The following is a 22,043-nucleotide window of genomic DNA, read 5'->3' as shown; positions in this document are numbered from 1 at the left end:
ATAGGGTAAGATTATTTGGATTTTTCCTCAGCTCATTAAACATGAGAGTTTAGTCAGATTTTGCTTTCCAATTTCTATGCTGCTCTAGCTCTTTCCCCTTCATAGTATTTCTTCCCCTTCGTAGTATTTCTCTTATTCGTACATACCTCTCATATGCTTGAATAAAGGGCATCGAGAATAAAGTCCTGGCAAGAATTTTGCCCTGTTCATGCACACCCTTGTATCACAAGATTTCATCCATTTTGACAGTAACACATGAAAAATGCACTTTACTATACGATCGTTTTAATCTTCAATCAGTATTCCACAGGGGTTCCATTCTGGTCAACATCCCAGCGACAATATGCACAAACTAGACGGTAACACTAAACTAGGGAATGCACTAAAAAAATACCCTGCCTCAACAGTATAAACATGGAACCAATACAATCACTGGATAATCAGTCTCCAATTGGGTCAGCCACATAATTTAGGCTTCTTGTCGATTACCGCGCCTCAGCCTCATCCCTACATCAGCATCCATGAGACTCAAATTCCGTGATTCTGAAGAAATCCCCATATTACTTTGTCTCTCTTCCGAATCTTCCCCAAAGTTATGAAGCCGACGGCCAATCAGATAACGATCATCACGTATGGAGTTGTGAAGATTCATGAACCAGACATGGAACCTCTTAGCACAGAAGCACAAGCAACTAAAGCAGAGGCAACCCAGCCAGGCAAACCGGTACACTGCTGAATTGACAACTAATGGATAACCAAATATAGGAAAAACCCCTCTGGCTAGAACATAAGGAACACACAGAGCTGTCAACAACTTCATTATGATTGGGAGGACAATCTCCTGTAGCACCCATAACCCCTGCAGCCTGGAGAAGCCATCGTCCCTCACCCTCTCAAACTTTGTTCGCCAACTCTCATCCACCAATGGCATCATGTGATCCAACATGACCTGCTCAAGTACAAATAGGCACAGAAAATTCAGTAGCATACGATGCAAAAGCATTTTATGACTTAATGTGGGCAAAGACCACCTCAATTAGTTCCTCCCTTCCCCTATTCCCCCTCCCCAAAAAAATAAAAATAAAATAAAATAAAAAAATAATCCCCCACTACATAGATTAAATTTTGGTGCAAACAATCTACGACTAGTACAGCTCAACGCTCCCAGGCAATTAAGGAGATGAAGGGTGTAGGAAGAAAAATATGTTGCCACATAAAGAACTTGGATGGAATGACATGCCACAGGCAATACACCAATTATGTTGTGTCAAGTAGGCTCGCTTCCACAAAAAAGGATAAGTGCTTCGCAACAGGATTGGTGTATTGTAAATCCTACTGGTACCTCCGTTTAAGTGCCCACAATTGTATGAAAAAGACTTGGAACAGGATTGGCTATTTCTGTGACTTGAGCCAATGACTTGAGTTAGTCTAACACACTCAAAAGTCAAGTTTAAAGGAGATGAGAATAAAATAGATGTCTTCCTCCATAATCACTTATCTTTATTTACACATTTTTAAAAGGATTCCATATTCCAGAAAACCAAGGATCCAGTGGAGTTTTCTCTGTTTCAGTAATACTCACCAATCTAGTCCAGATCTTAAGGAAGATAAGTCCCAAAGCCCAGTCCTGGTACAGAAGGAAAACTGGACTTTCATCTATAGGTACTCGCATTGGCACAATCACCAAAAGCTCAAAAAGCAAACCAATCAACACTGGAATGACAAAGATCTGCAACACAATAACAGTAATCATAGGTAAATGAAATAAAAACCCGATAGCAGGAAAAAAACAAAAGACCAAGATCATTAGTTATTACCCATATTGACAGAAGTGCTGAACTCTTGATAACAATGGAGCACCATTTCCAAATTTGATTCAACAAAACTGCAGCCCTCCTCGTTCGGATGTGCTCAATGGAATATCTCGCTCCAGCTAAAGCAGTCCAAATGACATAGCTTCCAATGATAAACGCATATAGATCTGGAAAGAATAATAAGCAATCACACATTAATATAGCATGCAAATCCCTAAATAAATAAATAACAATTTAACCAATTATGTTACCATTGCACTTGATGCCATGAGTTATTGGGAGCAGCGGAATGGCATTGAAGAGTGTCCGTCCAAGTGATATGGGTACAACTATCAAGGCAGAATTAAAAATAAGTAGAGTCATCCAGGCCACCACTAATAACAGCACGATGCGAAGTACAAAGCTGTACCTGCTAAAAGAAAGAATCTGAAAATATTAGATCATAACCAGAGGAGTTTGGAACTAACAGAAGCTATTCAAACGCAATGCATAATCAATGGTTACGGGTTAAAGATCAACATAGCAGAAATAATGAGGATTAAGATAATCTTTCCGAAGCATCAGCAAATACAAAACACTATACAGCATATTCATGATATTAACAATTATAAAACCTGGGCAAAGCGATTCTCATGAAGTTGCTATCAATTCATAAATACTAACTTTTGTAGAACTAAACCTTATAGTTAGCAAGTTAGTGAAATTTTCTACCACTGAAAGAAACTATAACAAAATATGTTGAACGTACCATGTAGGCCAAGTGATGAGGTATTTCCACTATTTCCATTAAAGTCACAGGATTAAGGGGCTGATAGACGAGTGAAAGCACAAAACCCACAAAGTGCAAAACATAACACCCAGTGGCCAGTGCACAAGGCTCAATATGAAAAAGAAAGAAAGAAGAAAGAATAAAAAAGGAGAAAACACGGTAACAATTTATAAATTAATTCCAAGTAATAAAAACTCAATATAAATAAAAAAAGTAGCACGCTAAAAATGCAATAGCTAATGACTTTATGGTTGATGACACCCATGTTGGTGTTGTGAGATGCATTTCATCCACATCTATGGATAACGATAAATGAGGCAGATTGTGGAAGGAGGAAGCTGGATTTAGAAAAAGCTTATGAAATGTCTAGATGAAGTCTTGGCTAGGAGGGGTTTTGCTTACAAGTAGCAGGTTTAAATTTTCTTGTTCTTTTGTTTTGTTTTTTTTTTTTTTGGGGGGGGAGGAGAGGGTTGGACCACAGATCATAAGAGGTCTTTCTAAATGTGCTTACTATTTTACAACTGTTTCAAGTGGAGTAGCTTGTATTAATACAAGTGATTATCCAACTGAGGACTCTTTGAAGTCATTGAGCTTGAATGATAATTTAGCGTTCGTTCTTGCTTCTTCAGACTTGATGACAGAATGAACTTAACAGGCTGGACTTCAACATGAGAACTTTAAAATGCAAGTATAGGACTGGGTCCTTCGCAAAATGGACCTGGCTAGCAAGTCTACTGGATAGCCTTTCGAAGGCTTTGAAGAAAAAGCATTGCCCTTTTTAAGGAAATTGAGAGGAAAAGAAGATGAGAAGAAAGAAGCGCAGAGGAAAAACCTCAAGGCAGTAAAGCACAAGAAAGGCACAAGCAAAGAGCTAAAGAGACTGAAATGTTCAGTTAACTATGATAAATCTGGAGGGTATACAGATATCGGAGAGGGTGGAAGCAGCGGGATTAATGATTATATCCATGGTCTTAAATTTCCACGAAATTGTAGAAATTTCCGATTTCCGTCACCCTCAAAATCGAAATGGCAGTCGATTTCCATCTTGCATAATTTCCGTCGAAATCTCAACGAATCATCCGAAATTTATCAAAACCTCGAAATATTAGCGAAATTTTAACTACACAATGAAATTTTGTTGAAATTCAAACGAGAGATTCAAGAGTGAAGTGAAATTTCTCTTTTAATTTATTTTATTGAAACAAAAGGTTACCACAAGTGCTTTTGAAATTATATGAAAAAATAAACTTACAGTAATATTTTATAAATTATCAATATTTGTATAATAAATAATATTTAAATGAATTATGAATTTCATTTGCATTAATGTACATTATCTTACAAACATGTTTGATACACATACTATTTTACAACTTTTCCACCTTATACAAAACATAGATGTATTTAATTTGTAATATATTAGTCTTAAAACTTAAATTATTATATTTTTAACCATTTCTAAAGTTTCACAAAGAATTCCACGTTTTACTACTAGTTTCCGTTATTTTTTCAAATCGAAATCGAAATTGACATCGAAATCGAAATTTCCGTTCTTTTGGAGCTTCGAAATTTGAGTCGAAATCGAGATTTAAGACCTTGATTATATCTATGTCAAGGAAACTAATCTCTTGTAACGTGAGGGGTCTGAACAATAAAACTAAAAGGTTAAATATAGAGTCATTTCTCAAGGAGTGGAAAGGCGATATAATTTGCCTTCAGGAAACCAAGGCTGAGTCTTTAAATAACTGGTGGGTCAACAGTTTATGAAGTGTAGAAGTTGCAAATGGATTGCATTGGGCGCGGCAGGCACTGATCCTCATTATGCAGAATGATCTAGCTGTGGAAATGCTGGATCACTCCATCAACACCTTCTCGGCGTCCTGCCTGTTCAGGAGTCTGGAGGACAATCTTTTGTGGACATTCACTGGGGTTTACAGACCAGGTGAAGGCCCTTCCAGACACCTTTGTGAAATGAACTTGTGGAGGTAAGGGAGAAATGGGATGCCCTAGGATCATTGGGAGGATTTCAATCTCATCCTCTATCCTCATGAAAGAAGCCGCAGTGCCTTAACATGCAGGATTTTCATGATTTTGTGAACAATTATGCTCTCATCAACCTCCCTCTCATAGATGGTTCCATCACATGGTCAAATTTGAGGAAGGCTCCCTCATTTTCAAGGATTGATAGATTCCTTATTTCCTCTCGGAGGAACACTACCCAAAAAGTACCCAGACTCTTCTCCCTTGACCCATTTTGGATCATTTTCCCATCTTGCTTGACAAGGTCCTTCTGTTCTTAGAAAGGGTTTGATGATTTAGTCAAAAAATGATGTTTTTGAGTATAAGTGGAGGGGAAGGCAAACTTTGTGGTTGCTTCGGAACTTAAAATGCTGAAAGAGAAATTGAAGCGGTGGAACAAGAATAGTCCTGGCAACATCAATGTAAGGAAGAAAGCAATTCTTAGTGACAGTAAAGAGTTAGTTGATCAAGAGCCTTGAGAAGGCCTTAGCATGAAGAATAGATTCAGAAGGCTTGCTCTCAAAAAAGATCTCTCTGAAGTCATCACTTTGGAGGAAATTGCACAGAGGCAAAAATCCAGGTCCCTAAGGTTGAAGGACCGGAACAAGAACACCGGCATTTTTCACTTAGTTGCCAATGCGCAATGTAGATCCAACATGCTTGCAAGAATTGAAATGGAAGGAGAAATTCTTGAGGAAAAGGGACATCAAAGGGGAATTTGCAATTTTTACAAGAACCTGTGAGCAAGTCTTTGAGACCAAAGGTTGATGGCATCAGTATTAGATATCTAAGCACCTCCACAGCGGGGTCGCCGGCTGATGGTTTCAACATGACTTTTTTTTCAGAAGTACTAGGACATCCCCAAGCAGGACATCATTGGTGTTTTAAAGGACTTCCACAGGTCTGGTAGATTTATGACTAGCATCAGTTCAACCATTGTTTCCTTGATCCTTAAAAAAGCAGTAACTTCCAACATTAGGGGCTTCTGCCCCATCATCCTCGTAGGCAGCCTTTACGAACTCCTATCCAAAGTTCCTGCAGCTAGACTCAAACTAGCAATTTCAAGTCACTGGGAAACACCAACATGCCTTTGTTGCAGGTAGGCAAATCTTGGATGCCTCCTTGATTGCAAACAGAGGTAGTGGATGACTACCTTGAGGGAAAAAGAGGAGTGATGTGCAAGCTGGATATGGAGAAGGCATTTTGACCATTTGAACTGGGATATTTTGCTGTATCTCCTCAGGAGAATGGCTTTTGGGGAAATCTGGTAACTGGATCAGCCACTGTATCTCAACTCCCTCTTCCTCAGTGTGTGTCAACAGCTGCCCAACAGATTTCTTTAGGTCATCCCAAGGTTTGAGGCAAGGAGACCCCCTCTCCCCCTTTATGTTCTTGGTGATGGGAGTTTTGAGCCTTACGTTGTTAATAGCTATTTGAAGGGGGCCTCCTTAAAGGGCTTAGCATCAGCAGCAATAATGATACTATGGTTGTCCTTGCATCTTCTTTTTGCGGATGACACTCATCATTTTCAGCAAAGATAATCCCAAGTAAATTTTCATCCTTAGATGCATCCTCCTAGGGTTTGAAGCAGTCTCGAGCCTAAAAGTGGACTCGGACAAAAGTGAAACCAATCAGGGCTAGTGGTCATGGGCCTTTTTTGGCCAGTCTTCTAGGCTGCCAGCTTGGAGCTTTTCCCATAACTTACTTTAGTCTCCCACTAGGATCAAATTCAAAGCCAACAGGGTTTGGGATGGGATTATGGCAGATTCAAAGGATGCTTTGTCAAAAGGGGGCAGACTAACGCTCATTAAGAGCACTCTCTCCAATATTTCCCAGTTTAATTCATTATCCCTCTTTCCCATCCCTAGTTTTGTAGCAAAAATATTGGAAAGCATTCAAAGAAGATTTCTATCGAGGAACACGGGCGAGTACTTAAAATACCATCTGGTTAGATGGGGGGTTGTCAAAAAGCCATGCGTTAGGGAGGCTTAGGCTTAAGATCCCTTCTCACCTTTAATAAGGCTCTTTTGGGTAAGTGCCTTTCAAGATTCTTGATCAAGAAGGAGCATTATTGGAGATAAGTCACTGCCTATAAATTTGGCCTCTATCACAATGGCTGGATCTGAAAGGAGGTGAATGTTCCCCATGGCACAGGTTTCTGAGGATACATCAAGAAAAGATGGAGTAACTTCTTCCCTCTTATTTTCTTTTAGGTGGGAAATGGGGAGGATGTGTACTTTTGGCTTGATATCTATTGTTGAGAATCCCAGCTCAGCATCAAATTCCCTCTATATTCAGGCTTGCCTGTAACAAGATGCCCTTATAATCCAGCACATGGAGTTCTCTTATTAGGGGTTGACCTGGAACGTTCCTTTAATTACGAATGCATTCGACTGGGAGATGGATTTTCTATCAGATTTCTTCAGTTACCTCAATAAATTTTCAGCACCAAGACATATTCTATAAGCCCGTGTGGTCCTTGAACAAGGATGGTATTTTTACTATCACTTCTTAGTTCAATCACCTCAGCTCCCTGACACATCACATCTCTAACTTCCCTTGGGTTCCCATGTGGAAAACTCCAGCCCCCTAAGGGCATCTTTTTCACATGGGAGGAAACTCTTGGCAAGATCCTTACCCTTGACAACCTTCAACAGAAGGGTTTACTGCTTGTAAATAGTTGCTTTCTTTGTCTTGAACAAGCTGAATCAGTTGACCATATACTTCTGCGTTGTTCTTGGACCGGAAACCTTTAGAGCTTTGCCACCTCCATGGTCAAGCAGAAGTGGGTCATTGCAGTTTCATTGTAGGGTGAGTTATGGGCTTGGGCAGGGATCCAAGCAAACAAGGTCAGAAGGAAGTCCGTTTCACTCATCCCTCTTGCTGTTGTCTGGATTGTATGGAGGGAAAGGAATAGAAGAGCTTTTGGGGGAACTTCTTCCAATCTAAAAGCTGTCAAAGATCATTGGTTAGCTATAATTTCTAATTGGTACAGTAAGAACAGTGGGAGGGACTTCTTTCTATTTTCTTGACACATTACATTGACGGTTATGTTACTTTCTTTTTCTCTGTTGTACTTGTTTGGCCCCTTGGTGCCCTTGTCCCTTATTAATAAATTGCCTCTTTGATGATAAAAAATATACATAAACAAGTGATTATAGATTTTTGTAATTCTCTTTTTTTAGTAGGGTGTGGTATTCTCATAGTTACTTGGGTCGCTAACACCCACCCACTCGCCCACACCCAAACCACAATTCAGATTGCATATATCAACTCAAAGGTCGATGGCATCATGGGTCCAAATCACCAAAAGTGGCAACCAAGATTTGTAAATCATTTCCAAATAAAAATCATATGAAAATTATTTAGAAGTTTCAAAACAAATAGTAAGAAAAATTGCCAGCATTTTTCGAAGTTCAAGTTTGAGCTGTGCTCGAGCATTAAAAAGTAGAACACAGTTGGAGAGATGGTTGATGTGAAATCACTGCCACAAAACTGCCGCTACAAAGCCAGTGGCAATTAGAGAAGAAAGCTTCCTGCTGCTGCAAAGCATGTGATGGTGAGAGAAAAGGACTGCAAATCTTACAATTGTGAGAGAAGAGGGCTCCCTGCTGCTGGGTGAGACCTCAGGTTCCTGCTGCTGCAATGGTCAATGAACTCAAACAGGGGGCTGTTTGAGTGACTAAGTAACTTCAACCACCCCCCCCCCCCCCCCAAAAAAAACACCAAAGGTGCTGAAATGCCAATAGTCTTTCACGTGTATATTTGGGTACAACTCATAATTATAAATTTTTATTTATATCGATTTGTTGATTTAAAGAGTCCAAGGACTTTGTGCAGTTAGTAGTATAATGTTATTAAAAAATTAACATGTTAATTTACATTAAAAGGAATAAATCAATTCACTAATTAACTGTTGTTTATTTATAATTTTTATATAATTTAATTGAGTAAGAATGACAGCCATTCGAACCTAAGTGAACAATTGAAATCTTACCGAGATCCAACATAGCACGCCGACTAATCAATCCTAATAAGTGGCTAAACCGACCATGACTATAAATGGCGGACCAACTAAGCCTACACACGAAGAACCGCATACCTCTTTAGTAAGCATACCCCATTCCCGTACCCATACCACAACCCAAAATGTACTGTGTTTCTGGTAAATATGGATACTCTAGATTGGTTTCTGACTTATTTAGGGTTCCTTTGGGTGGAAATCCTACATCTGCTAGATTTTGGGATTCCCCCTGCAAAGATGGCATCCAAACATTTGGACAGGGGAAGGGTGATTTATTCTCTCCAGGTTGTCATATGGTGATTCAGGCTTGCCTTTCCTCTTTATTTCTCATCTATTTTTAGAAGTTCAATAGGCCATCAAGGAATATTGAGTGTGTCATGAGAGATTTTCTTTGATCTGGGGTTGAGGAGAAATATTCATTTGCTTGGCTAGGAGATAGTTTGTAGGGCTGAGAAGGAAGTGGGTTTGGGTCTTGGGAAGTTGGCAGTGAAAACGTTGCTTCAATGCATAAGTGGTTTTGGCGGTTTCCTTAAGAGAGAGAATTCCCATTGGCACAAAGTTACTAAAAGTAAATTTGGCACGTCGGTAAATGGGTGGGATGCAAATTTGGGTTTGTGATGCTCCTCTCAGAGCCCTTAAAGGTGCATTTTGCAGGTTTATTCCCTCGTTATTTCTTACATCAAATCCGTTGTGGGTACTGGTGTATGCATTCATTGCTGGGAAGAGATTTGGACGGGGGATTTTGTGCATGGCATTTCTGTTCTTCATTTATTTAAGCTTTCCTCAATGCATGATGGATTTATCTCATCTTTGTTAATCTCTAATGGGGATGAACTCTCCTGGAATTTCCATTTTTGCAGGGCTAAGATAAGGAATTGCTGGATCCCTCTTCATCATCCCTCTATCAGGAGGGACTTTTGGTCATAGTTCCATGATTCTTCAGGGGACTACTCTTGTCAATCTTTCTTTGAGCATTTAACTTGTAACAACACGACTTCTCTGTTTTATTGTGCCATTTGGAAGGCTAGAATCCTGTCTAAGATTAAGGCTTTTATTTGGTTAATTGTTCTTCATAGAGTTAAGACAAGAGTAACAATCTTTTGCAGAGTATGAGGGATTTTAAGGATTTTATCTCACGATGTCTTTTTTGCTTTAACATTTCAGAATCTGCATCTCAATCTTTTCATGCATTGTTCCTCCTTTTTTTTTGGAGGGTTTTGAATAAGTTGTCTGAGTTCTTAGGAGGGAGTTGAGTTGGGTTTGTCTGGAATCAGTGGAGAAGTTGTTGGCTATTTCTTTTACAAGATCTGGTCAGAGCTTAGTGGAGATGTGAATTCTTTGCTGTTTTATGGGGTACCTCATTGGAAATAAATGTTTGTATATTTACAGCTAAGAAGATGTCTGATCTATGCTGTGGGATAGGATTCAGTATATGGTTTCGTTGTAAACTTCTTTTGCAGCTGGTTGTTGCAAAGGGATATGTTCTTTGTCTTTACAGCATGATTGACTGGTGGTGCTGGTTTGATTTTACATTTTTTTTCTTTGTTTTCATATCTTCTAAGGAGGATTTGTTATGCTCCATTTTATAATTTCTTTATTCTTCAATGGTATCTCTTTTTTTATCCAAAAAAGTTTCATCTGTTGGCCTGTAATTTCTTTTTCCATAATGTGTTTTAGTTATCTGTATAGTGTTTAAAGATTGAATCAATGTGCTAGGACCTTTCAGTAGGCAATGAAACCAATCTGAATTTTCCGACCTTTCAGTCTTTCTTCCCTCTCCCTACATGCGGCACCCTTCTTCTTCTTACTCCTTCTATCTTCTTCCCTTCCCCTTTCTTCTCTCTCTCTCTCTTCTCTACCATCTCCCAGGTGTCCCACATCACTTGCCTCTCAAAAAGTACTAGATCAATAAATCAATGACTTATGACTTTTCGCCCAACGCCAATTTCTTTGGCCTTCAAGTCCCATCACAGGTTCACTATCTCCTACTGCCAGATTTTGTCACAAATACCATTTCTATTTTCATGTTTTTGGAAAGTGACAACTAACAATATCATGACTCACACAATTCAAGTATTTAAACAAAAGACCTTGCCTCCCTATATTTGTAAAATCACAATTCTGAAGCATCTAAAAATTATACATACAAAATCCGGTAGTATAGAGTGAAAATATAAATGTAGTGCGACAAAGAGAGTAAAAAAAAAACTTAAAAGCTAACAGAAATTCAAGAAGAGCATAAAATGGTGCAAGTCAGACCAACCACTAAAACATTTAAATGGATAAAGTCTGCAACTTACTCGGAATCAGATTGTTCATCACCATCATACTCTTCTGCAATATTAGAGTTCGCTCGAGCAGGAATGGCTCTGTTTAAATCATCAGGAAATCCAACCACTGGTTGATTTTGCCCACCATGCTGTAAAACATGCACTCTATCCTGCCTTCCTGGCTCCCAATTTCCATTTTCCTGACTACCATTGTCCTCGGGTTGGGGCAGTAGGAAATCTGTTAAACCAAGTGCCCAACCAACTGCTGTAAACCAGTAGTGAAGAACAGACTTGATTGTTGTCCGCAACTTAAAATGCTCAATAGCAAATGGAATGCAAATTTGAAAGAGAAGCATGTCAGCAGGAATTTCAGTGAATGGATCAGATACGCTACAAGAAAAAAAAATATACATCTGTAAATTATCAAAGATAAGTGATATATAAAAATGGAAGCTGTAGTAGCAAGCACTAAGTGCCCCTAAAACATGGGCTGCCATCTTACGAAATATCCAGGGGGAAAATGGAGGGTGCCATCCGCATAGCAAGTTTAACTGGTAAAAACACAAGCATCACAATTAAACTGCCATAAACAGCAACTGACAACAGAACTCTACGAGCATGCTTGTGCACAGGATCGTCAATTAGATCACGGAATGGATTGTAGTTTGGATCAGCTGGGTCTCGAAGGAAGTATAGAACTCCATTACGCAAAACCTGTTTAAAGCATGAGAAGATTAATTAAAAATATGATGAAGAATGACTCAACTGCTTAGGAATATATTACCCTATTCGGTAACATGACCCAAAAAAAAAGTCTATACCCCTCTAAGAAGGCTGACAAAGATGCTTATCTGCAGCATGTATACAATCCCTACAACCCAATGAACCAACGAACTTGCCAATGGCGAGACTGAAAAGAACTCAACTCTTTGACCAATTGACTTCCCAAACATCCTTATGGTACAAATATCCAGCCACCATCCACACATCAATGGGAATACACCAAGCTCAATAACCAGAAGGAAAGCAACTTTGATCATGGTCATTAAATGCCTCATAGCTGCCAAGAACTGCCTGAGGAGGGATGGAATAGTCTCTGCAATTGAAGCAATGCCATTCAATCTCCCAATGCTCAGAGATTCACCCCTTGTATACCGAATTAAAGCAACAATCCCCAGGTAGAAAAATATTAAAGAAAATATAAATGTGTAGCCAACAGCAAGAGTTGTGACATCAGAAAGCCTTGATGTTCCCATAGGTGTTCCTTTGAAGATATCTGCTACAAGTGGTGCAGTTATGTTATCAGTGACTTCATTTAATCCAGTCACATTAATTTTCAGTATTTCTGCAACCTGGCCAAGCAGGCCATTCTCTTGGCTTTCAGATGACGAATTAGTAACAGTGGTTAGTGTCATATTTGCCAAGGAGAGAGCTGAATCAGTGAGCGGGATGACTGTAGTCAACACTGGCCTAGCAGCGGAGGAGAAAAGCCATGATATATAATGGAGAATAATCCGACCAAGTGAGAAGGGCACAAAAATTACAACACCAAGGAATATCATATTGCTTGCCAGGACCTGCAGGAAAATAGAACCGTTCAGCATATCAAAGAACCAACTCCCCATAAAATGGAAGGAAAAAAAAACAGCCAAATTGAACCCTTTTGAATCCAAAAGACCTCTTAGGCAATCTTGAAAATGAATGTCAGATAAATGTCTCAGAAGTTGAGGAAATTTTAGTCCAAGAGATACAAAAGTAGGAAACAAAATTATAATACCATACAGTGGAATAATATAAATCCTAGAATTGAATAGAACAACGCTAAAAAAGGGACTCGATCAAATCAAATTGTTTTCTTTTTTTTTTTCTTCTATGGCAACTGATGCCACTAGCAGACATATATCTGCAACTAATGATCTGCTTTAAGCTAATCAGCAAGGAATTCTGCCCTAGCCCCTAAACATACTTCCTTTATTTTACCATTAATTTCTCCTGTCATTGCTATGTTCAGCATAATATTTGTTCCCAGATACACTATGTGAATATCTATCCTGGTAAGGGGTTTAAACATTGAATAACAAGTTGCACAAGAGTTATGTATACTATCCAAAACCTAAATAAATGAATCTGTCCCTGCAAATGTGCACAATGGGAAGGTAATCCAGTGATTAACTCTGTTTCTTGACTCTCAAATAAAAATGAAACGGCATTGGACCTTAAAATCTGTTGCAGGAGAAGTTGGTAAAATAGCAGGATTTCATTTCATCGGTTCATTAATGAACTGGCCGTCCCTGGCAAAGAACCCATCTATGATTTATCTACTACCCCAGTTTCTACAAGGCTCCAATAGCACAGGTTTGAGATACCATCGAACTCCTAAAATCTACACCCACTGTTAAATTCAAGATAAACTTTAAAAACTCATGCTTTTTATAGTCAAGAGGAACATGAGTAAGCAACCAACTAAAGCATCATGCTGTTTAAGATAAATTGCTATTCATCTCAATCAAATTACGAATACAGAGTGTAGAATTTTACAACCATTCTTCTTTAAGTATTTATTGCTCAAAGGCTGGGGGAAAAAATGTAAGGAAGATTTTTTCTACAACAAAGTATGAGGAACAATCATATCAGAAATTCTCAAAGGAAAATTGAAGACAAAACTTATTCCTACTATTAATTAAGGGGAAAGGAGGCAGATTCAATTATCTTTTTTCTTCACTGTTATTCCTAAAATGCCCTTTTTTCTTCTATAAGTTTATAATTAAAATAAAATTTTCAAATGATGGATAAATTAGTCAATTGATCTTCCTTAAAAACCAATTCACAATTTTTTAAAAGCAATGTATATAACTGCCATAAGCCCATAACTTTTAAAAAAAAATGTCCATTATTACCAAAAGTCGCATGATGTGCATGCCTGGAGCTAGTGAATAATAATAACCATAAAAAATTAAATATATAACTTACAGTAAATGCATTTTCAACCAAATGAAAGACAGGGCCCTGCATGCCAACAAGCTCATCAAAGGGTACATCCTCTGCACCATCAGCATCATCCAGACCATCAAACATCTGCTCAACATGAGCCTCAAGGCGAGCTGCCTGCATCTCCCACCGGGCCGCAACATTTTCTGCATTCCTTCTAATAATTTGACCGGCTCCAGCAATACCCTGTGCTCCACCAGCATCTTCAGCATTTCCATCACCAGCAAAATTCCTATTTCCTTGTCCAAGAGGCCTTCTTGGAGCACGAGGACCATTTCGATCACCTTCATCTTCTCTCTCAGCGTCCTGTCCTCCAATCTCTCGTAAATGCCTGAAGTAATCTCTCAAAGATGTTGCCCCAAGAAAAATGAATACGATGCTAGCAGAAAGTAGGAAACCATGCAGACAATCAATCAGAATTACGGTGGTAGATATATGACTCAGAAATAATCTCTGCGCTTCACTGAAACTCCTCACAAAAGCTAATCTCCATATCCAAAATGTAATAAATGGTATAATGAGGAGCCAAACAGAAAGAACAAAACTGAGTCGCAAGAAGAATTGGAGAACATGACATGCTTTCATTGCCATCCCAACCACAAACTCTTGAAAAGGAAGCCTTGCTGGAGCATTCTCGGCATAAACAGGTGAGAAGGAAAATGCGTGTTTGCAAACCTGCAATAAAGACCAAGAGCATCAACTGAATTCTGTTTACCAGACAAACTAGAAACATCACATTCATTAAAAAGTGGAAGTATAATAGCCATTTATAAAATTAAGACCTGTCAACAGCATGCCATTAAAACTAGAATACTGGATACCATCGAACATCACATTGAAATGCCAAGAAATATCATTACTAGTCTCAAAAGATGTTTGCATGGTCAATATCATTCCAATAAGCATAGTTCACTAAAGATGACAAGTGAAAGCAAGCAGTGACGCAGTTATTTGATTCAAATTGAAAGTGCTAAAACAGGGCAAACTTGTGGACGGAGCTAGGATTAAATATTAGCTGAGTTTGAGTCTACATCTGCATGGGAGGAACCACTATGAAAAGAAAATGCCTAAAAGGCATCTCACTATAGGCATTTTCGTTCCTTAAAAATGGCATCATTCTTTGCGCATTTTCCATTCTTTTTCATTCGCTCTGCCTAAGATCAAACCTTGCATTAATCTGCCTAATATTTTTATAGAAGAACGAATTTAATTCAAAGATCAATTAGTAGGTGCAATCTTTGATTCAGATAACGAAACCCTAATTAACTTAAGAGTGATTGCTCGACATATCTACCAAAAGAATTGAAATTCCAAAAAAAAAACAATTCAAGCCGAACCCCAAGAAATTATGGAGAGAACCTCGCATTGGCGAGCGTTGCTGTGATTAAGCCACTGAAGAAGACATTCCTGGTGAACGAACTTGATGCTGCCGCTACATGCGCATGGATACCGGAGAGGATTGTCGGCGTCACCGGGGTTTCGGCAGATCCGGCAAACGTCCTCTTCCTCTTCCTCATCGTCAAACTTGCTCGGCGCATTCGCTCCGTTCCCGGGGGACCTACTAGGAGATGAGGACGAAGAAGAAGACGAGGAAGAAGGAGCAGGGCCTTGAAGGCCATCGACAGGAACGTTTCCGTTTTCAATCTCGTTGCCGTGCGCCAACGCCGCAGCCGGTGCAATCTCCATGCGAGATGAGCAAGAACGGAAAGACGATGGGGTTCCGGCGAATTTGCTCTCTGTACGGTCCTCTCCTTCTCTGGCGCGCGGTGGCTGGCTCAGTGAGTTTTGACCCGTCTCAGCGACAGGGGCCCGGTACACGGAAATGAGAAGGGATTTGTATTGGAAGCATCTCGGGGGAGGACGACGGTACCACAGGTGGATGGAGCGCTTGGAATTTCTTTCCGCAACTGCCCCTGTGCTGGGATGTAAAATTTTGTTTGTGTCCCTGAAGGTTTGAAATTATTACGAGACGGCGTCGGCAACCACCGCCATGCTGCAAGGATTGACGTGGCTTTACATCATCCGTTCAACCTGGAAAAGTCTTAAAAATCTAGTTTATTACTTTATTTTAGACCTAAAAAATAAAAATTTAAAAATATATCAGACAGCTTGATTCCATCATCAAACCTTTATTTTAAACAAATGTGAATTTGAAAAAAATTAAATGCAATAGATAGTTATGGTTTTATTTCAAATTCAAATTTATGCTAGTTATGTTAAAAAATTTAGAATTAGATTTAAGTTTGAATTGACTTAGATAAATGTGTTTATAAAAATTTATCGAATTTCGTCCAAATTTGCATATACAAATAAGAGATCGAAATTCATACTTCGAGATAGATTATAAAAATATTTTATATTTTTAAAAATTATAAGATGTCTTGAAAATATGAATATCAAAGTTTACCTCTCCCTAAAGTAAATTTTTATTTTTTTTTATTTTTTTATCATTTATTACTTTGTAAGAAAACTTATGCTTTGTTGTTTATTATTATTACGACTCTAATAATTATTATAATAAAAATATCATTTAAAATATTTTATCATTTTTATTGTTACAATAGTTGGTAGAATAATTTTCATTATTACAATGGTAATAGTGACAGTTGTTGTTATTGTTAATGCCAAATGATGATTCACCTCTCCATTATTTTGGTACTTGTAAAAAAGGAGCAAATTTCATCATTCCTTGGGAGGTCCTAATGATTTGGGAGGTTAATGATGGATGATGTAGCTAAGAAGTTGAGGCCTTACTTCCAAGTGCACCAAGTTACCGCATTGACCAATATGCTTTTAAGACAAATCCTCTAGCATCCAGAGTTGTTAGGAATAATGATAAAGTGGTCAGTAGAATTAAAAGAATTTGACATCCATTATAAACCAAGACCCGCGATCAAGGCATAAGTTTTAGCCGACTTCATCGTTAAGCAAACTTGTGAAAACCTAAAAAATGTGGAAGTCTAGATGTTCCATGTGGACGGATCCTCAAATGTAACAAAAGGTGGAGTAGGTTTGATTCTTATGGCACCACATGGGTCTAAGGTGCAATATGCACTGAGATTGGAGTTTGCAACAACAAACAATGATGCAAAGTGCAAAGCTTTATTGGTAGGGCTGCGACTTTCAATGTCCCTTGATGTAAGAAAAAACTCCAAGTTTTAAGTGACTCTCGGTTGGTGGTAGAACAAGTGAAAGGCAATTTGGAAGTTGGAGACCCGAAGATGAAAAAATATCTTGCAAAAGTATTGGAATATGTCAAGGCATTCTCAGAGTTCAACATTAAGCACATCCCCCAAATGGAGAACGCGGAAGCTGATGCACTCTCAAAATTAGCCTCGACGTCAAAGCCAGATTAGGACAGCGCAATCTGCCTAGAACGTGTGGGAAAGATGATTTATAAAGAGGTCACTGTTGGCCTAACAAGACATAATCTCTTTTTTATGATAACAAATCAAGGTAACTTAACAATATTTGTTTAAGTTTTAGGACTTAAGTGCTTTTTTGTGAAATCAAGTGAGCATACTTGAAGAGCTTGAATGATATTTACACTTAAAGTTATGAATCATTAAGGATATAAAGCTTCAAGTCATGTGGGACATGAAGTTCATTAAAGCAGTGAATAAGGCTCAAAAAAATCTTGGAAGCTTCACAACATGAAGACTTAGGAACTTAAATAGAGTTATCGTGTGAAAGTCTCATATAAGTAATTCGAATTCAATATTGATGATTGAAGTTCCTAGGATATATCATCGACTTAGAAACCTATTTTACACATGAAAAATGTTTTCCTAAAGTCCAAATTAAGTTTTCTAAAGTATGAATTTAAGTTTGGAACCAAAACATTGAAAAACAAAGTGTTGCTGAAAGATCAGGCGACTGATGATATTTCATCAAGCGACTGAAGTGCTACTGACTTCGAAAATATACAAACAGAATAGGCATAGGCGACTGACCTATCAGGACTAGTCGATTGACCCCAATCTAACTTTCAGAATGCGCTAATTTTAAAAGAGTTTAGGCGACTGACCCTTCGAGTCCAGTCGATTGATGCGTATGTTTAAACGATTAACAACGTTGATCTTATTTTAAAAACTTGCATGATTGGTTTCCAAATTGAGAGAAAATTTGAGGGAAACATTTTGAAACCCTAGTGCACTATTTAAACTTAATATTCTCGCACATTAGGGCAATAAGAGAGAACGACACAACACACATTCTTTCAAACATTTTGGTTATATTGCTGAAATATTCTTTCTAAAGAGGCTGTTGTGTTTTTGCTGCAAGCTCACGAAATTCTTGTTTGTTGGAATTGGTGTATTCCCTAGAGGGGGGTGAATTGAAATTTTAAAAACTTTTCCTAGGTTATGTTCAAATCCACAAGCAGTATACCACAACCTACGGTATTTCTAAACATATGTCATGTAACGCCCTAACCCGCCACGTGGGGCCCAGGGTGCTACTTTAGTGACATCTATGTACTTGATACCAAATTCATCATATAAAATGCAGTGAAAATAAAAAAAAAATACAATCTCCAAAAATCCATTACTAGAGTTCTATACTACCTTTATATACAAAAAGTTCCACAATCCTTAATACAAACTAACGCACTATATTTATACAAAAACCAATTCAAACTACACTCACCACATACAAAAAAAACTATACTATCGTCTCAGCCCCTCTAGCCTACTAAGAACGTTTTCCGAAATTTCCTGAAAAGATAGTTTGTAAAGTAGGGGTGAGGCACAGTTCAGTAAGGGAAAGACTAAGTTAATGTCAGTATGTGATCAGCATGCATTTAGTGTACAGAAAATAGTCAGTTCACTAAGTAGAAAAACACATTTATGAAATTATTCTTATTTTATACTCGCATACACAATTAGCCGAGAATAGGGAAGATTACTCTCCTATACAAGTAGCTTCCCTCTGCTTTAGTACCATTACTACTACCAGGACACTCACATTTTTTAGTAAGCCCTCGAAGTTATCTTATTAATTAACCGTATTCACATAAATTAACAGATATGCATATAAGACACTCTCTGTGACAAACACACCATTTACTTCCCCATGGCACAGGACCCAAACAATAGTCATCTGTACTCTCCGCTAACATACTCCGCGGGTATCTGTAGCTCCAACTGTTGGTTCGATTGCCCTTATCCAAGGGGGGTACATTCACCTCACATAGGCAAATCGGACAAAGCCACCTTACACCTCCCAGCACAGGTGTGGGTGTACACGATCACATAACAAATCCCTAACAACGGTATCGTGTTCACCATACACTAGTTTAGAGGGTTTCTAAAGTATATCATGCAATTTAGATAATAGAAAACACCATTTAAAACATCAATTCACATATATTTCCCGTTATTCCAAAAACCCGGCCCCCGGTTACAAATACAATCTAGCTCACAACCATTTTGTAACGCCCCGAACCCTTAAACCCAGTCTGGTGCGTTAAACCTGATAAAAACCTGATAAACCATAACAAATACGCAGCGGAAAACATAATTATGATCCTCAATTATATATTACCAGAGTTTACTATTCCTATCTATAATCCAAATTAACTATTTACCACCTGTAATCACATACATATATATATATATATATATATATATATATATATATGTCTCCAAAACATAATCCACAAATACCAGTATTCACAACTATTCGTCTATCTGAAGACTTCAATACATAAAACATAAAACATAAAACATAAAATATACATCTCAAAATTAACATAAAAATATACCCCTTTCTCTTTCTATTTCCCAAAAATGCTATAAAATCTTGAACCTTATAAGCTCAATTTCGAGGAAATCCTGAGAAAGATAAATTCATATTCGAGTGAAACACGTTTCAATAAGGGAAGAAACAATATATTAAAATAGTGTGTGGCTAACACGAGTCTATATAACAACATAATATTTAACATTTTGAAATTATTAACATAATTTCTAAAATCATTCACTGAACCTAATCAATCACATGCAAAAGATTTAACTCACGAGATTACCCAAGGATGGGGGTGATTACCCACCTATACAAGTAGCACCCCTCTTCTTTGATACTTAGGCAACCCAAATGTCACAATTGAAGCATACCAGGGCACTCACCTTAGTTAGTAAGCCCTCAAGTATTAAATTGATCTCGTACTCGCACAGTTCAAACAAATGTTCACTAGCGAAGGCCCCAAGGATAGGAAAATTTACCCGCCCATACAAGTAGGTTCCCTCTGCCCTAGTACGTTATATAGCTACTGTCATATCTGAAGTTATTAGCGCACTCACCTTTCTCAGCAAGCCCTCAGGCGAAGAGTACGCCTCGCTCAATTGTAACATGTTCTACAAGCATAAATACTTGTAGTATCATAAAACATTGTTCTTTCTGTCATTATTCAACCATTCACATATGTTAATGTTCATAACTTTAACATTTCATTTCATTTCACTTTAAGTGACTCTTTTCCATTTTACATTATTCACATTTCACACTTCATTTTTGTTTCATTCATTTCCATTTTCATTTCATTTCATTACATATCCAGCATCTTTTAGTTGTTTTACCCTGTATCTTTCAGCTGTTTTACCCAACATCTTTCAGCTGTTTTACCTAACATTTTTCAGTTGTTTTACCCAACATCTTTCACCTATTTTACCCAACATCTTTCCGTTGTTTTACCCAGCATCTTTCATGTAACGACCTGCTCCTTTTTCACATATATATATTTTTTTTATATAAATAAATTATCATCACATCATACATTCCAACTCAGCAGGTCACAATCCACCTGGGCCCGTGGGCACCAGGGATATAACAAAACATACAGCAGAAGCCGACGCAGCAGAAAGTATAAAATCATATACATCTCATCATAATGTGCATAACACATACCAGAGTCACTACAATTACTATCTCACAGTATATACATCTCAAAAATGAAATCTAGGGACAATCCCCACAAAACCTAACTGTCCCTACCAAAAACTTACCCTTCCAAAGAGGGCAAACAACTGATCTAGATCAACGGGGCTTTTCCCGCTCTCCTATCAGGGGCTCCTGAAAAATGTATAAGATTTAGGGGTAAGACACCTCTTAGTAAGGGAAATAAACTAATACCAGTGTGTGGCAACATGAGTATTCTGTGTTCTACATATACCATATATAACATATTTAATGCTGTTTATCAAATCTGGGAAAACATATGCATATCAAAACATGGCAGAACATACTGCATTTTCATAAACATTTCTCATCTCATATCATAATAAAAATAACATAAGAACAACCCTGGTAGGTTAGCTGGCTGTTGTCATGTATTACCCCCACATGACTGGGTTGTGTGGCCCGAAGGTGGGACCTGACAATGGTTGGCACCACTGCCAAGTCAAACAGTAGTTTGTAGGTCCGATGGGTCTACCTAGACTGGTAAGTACACCAAGGGCGATAACAGCACACTTCTTGAAAATAACCACATCGACCATCCAATCTCACACCACTCCGTACAATGGCGTTAACATAGATATCATGATCACGAGGACCATGGACACATAGCAACGGTACCGTGCAAGTGCTAGCCTAGACCAAGCCAACCAGGTTCTGATATCATATACATATACTAAAACCGTGATACATAAATATCTCATATCATTTATTTTCACATCAATCATATCATTTCACATATATACGTGTATCATAAAAATCATTGGCCCGTACGCCGACAAATCACATAGCACAGCCTGTACGCTGGCAAATCACATAGCACAGCCCGTACGCTGGCAAATCACATAGCACGGCCCGTACGCCGACAAATCTCATCCACATAGCACGGCCCATACGCCGGCAAATCACATATACATATAAAAATATCTCGGCCCGTACGCCGGTTTTCCATCATAGAAATCCATATCGTCCCCATTCCAAAAAAAAAAAAACAGTATTTCACAACATTTTTATACTCATGCCACACTAAACAAATTTTCTACGTATTCAACATATCATCATTTAAACAGTATTTTCCAAATATAAATCATATATATAAATATATTTATTTTTCCTGAAACCAGATGCTATATATATATACATACATTTTCTCAAAACAAAACTAGCTTAGTTTATCCCCTTACCTGATTCCTGAAAAGCCCCTA

At 38.1% G+C, this 22,043-nt stretch overlaps 1 protein-coding gene across 2 annotated transcripts; it reads right to left on the bottom strand.

Annotated features, from left to right (window-relative positions):
- Positions 1-259: 259 nt before the first annotated feature.
- Positions 260-15,803, bottom strand: LOC131154878 (probable E3 ubiquitin ligase SUD1). 2 transcript variants are annotated; one of them, XM_058107683.1, is made up of 9 exons: positions 15,244-15,803; positions 13,867-14,559; positions 11,718-12,473; positions 11,399-11,610; positions 10,927-11,286; positions 2,066-2,226; positions 1,818-1,981; positions 1,583-1,729; positions 260-949 (listed from the first exon to the last, which is right to left on the bottom strand). In XM_058107683.1, the coding sequence occupies exons 1-9, from the start codon at positions 15,568-15,570 to the stop codon at positions 470-472; spliced, it is 3,300 nt and encodes a 1,099-aa protein (XP_057963666.1). In that variant the 5' UTR covers positions 15,571-15,803; the 3' UTR covers positions 260-469. The 2 variants fall into 2 exon arrangements, with proteins under 2 accessions (XP_057963666.1, XP_057963667.1); XM_058107684.1 differs by having other exon boundaries at positions 2,066-2,223; positions 15,244-15,798.
- Between the last annotated feature and the right edge of the window lie 6,240 nt (positions 15,804-22,043).

Source organism: Malania oleifera, chromosome 5 (genome assembly GCF_029873635.1).
Source record: "Malania oleifera isolate guangnan ecotype guangnan chromosome 5, ASM2987363v1, whole genome shotgun sequence".
NCBI classification, from domain to species: Eukaryota; Viridiplantae; Streptophyta; class Magnoliopsida; order Santalales; family Ximeniaceae; genus Malania; species Malania oleifera.
Note: the sequence above shows the minus strand (reverse complement) of the source record. Positions and strands in the feature narration are given on the sequence as shown.

Excerpts from the sequence above, each read along its gene's own strand:
- LOC131154878 (XM_058107683.1), bottom strand. The coding sequence starts at position 15,570 with ATGGAGATTGCACCGGCTGCGGCGTTGGCGCACGGCAACGAGATTGAA. Across the intron at positions 11,287-11,398 it reads ATTTTCCCCCTGGATATTTC|CGTATCTGATCCATTCACTG; the intron begins GTAAGATGGCAG and ends TTTTTCTTGTAG. Across the intron at positions 2,227-10,926 it reads GATGAACAATCTGATTCCGA|CAGGTACAGCTTTGTACTTC; the intron begins GTAAGTTGCAGA and ends TCTTTCTTTTAG.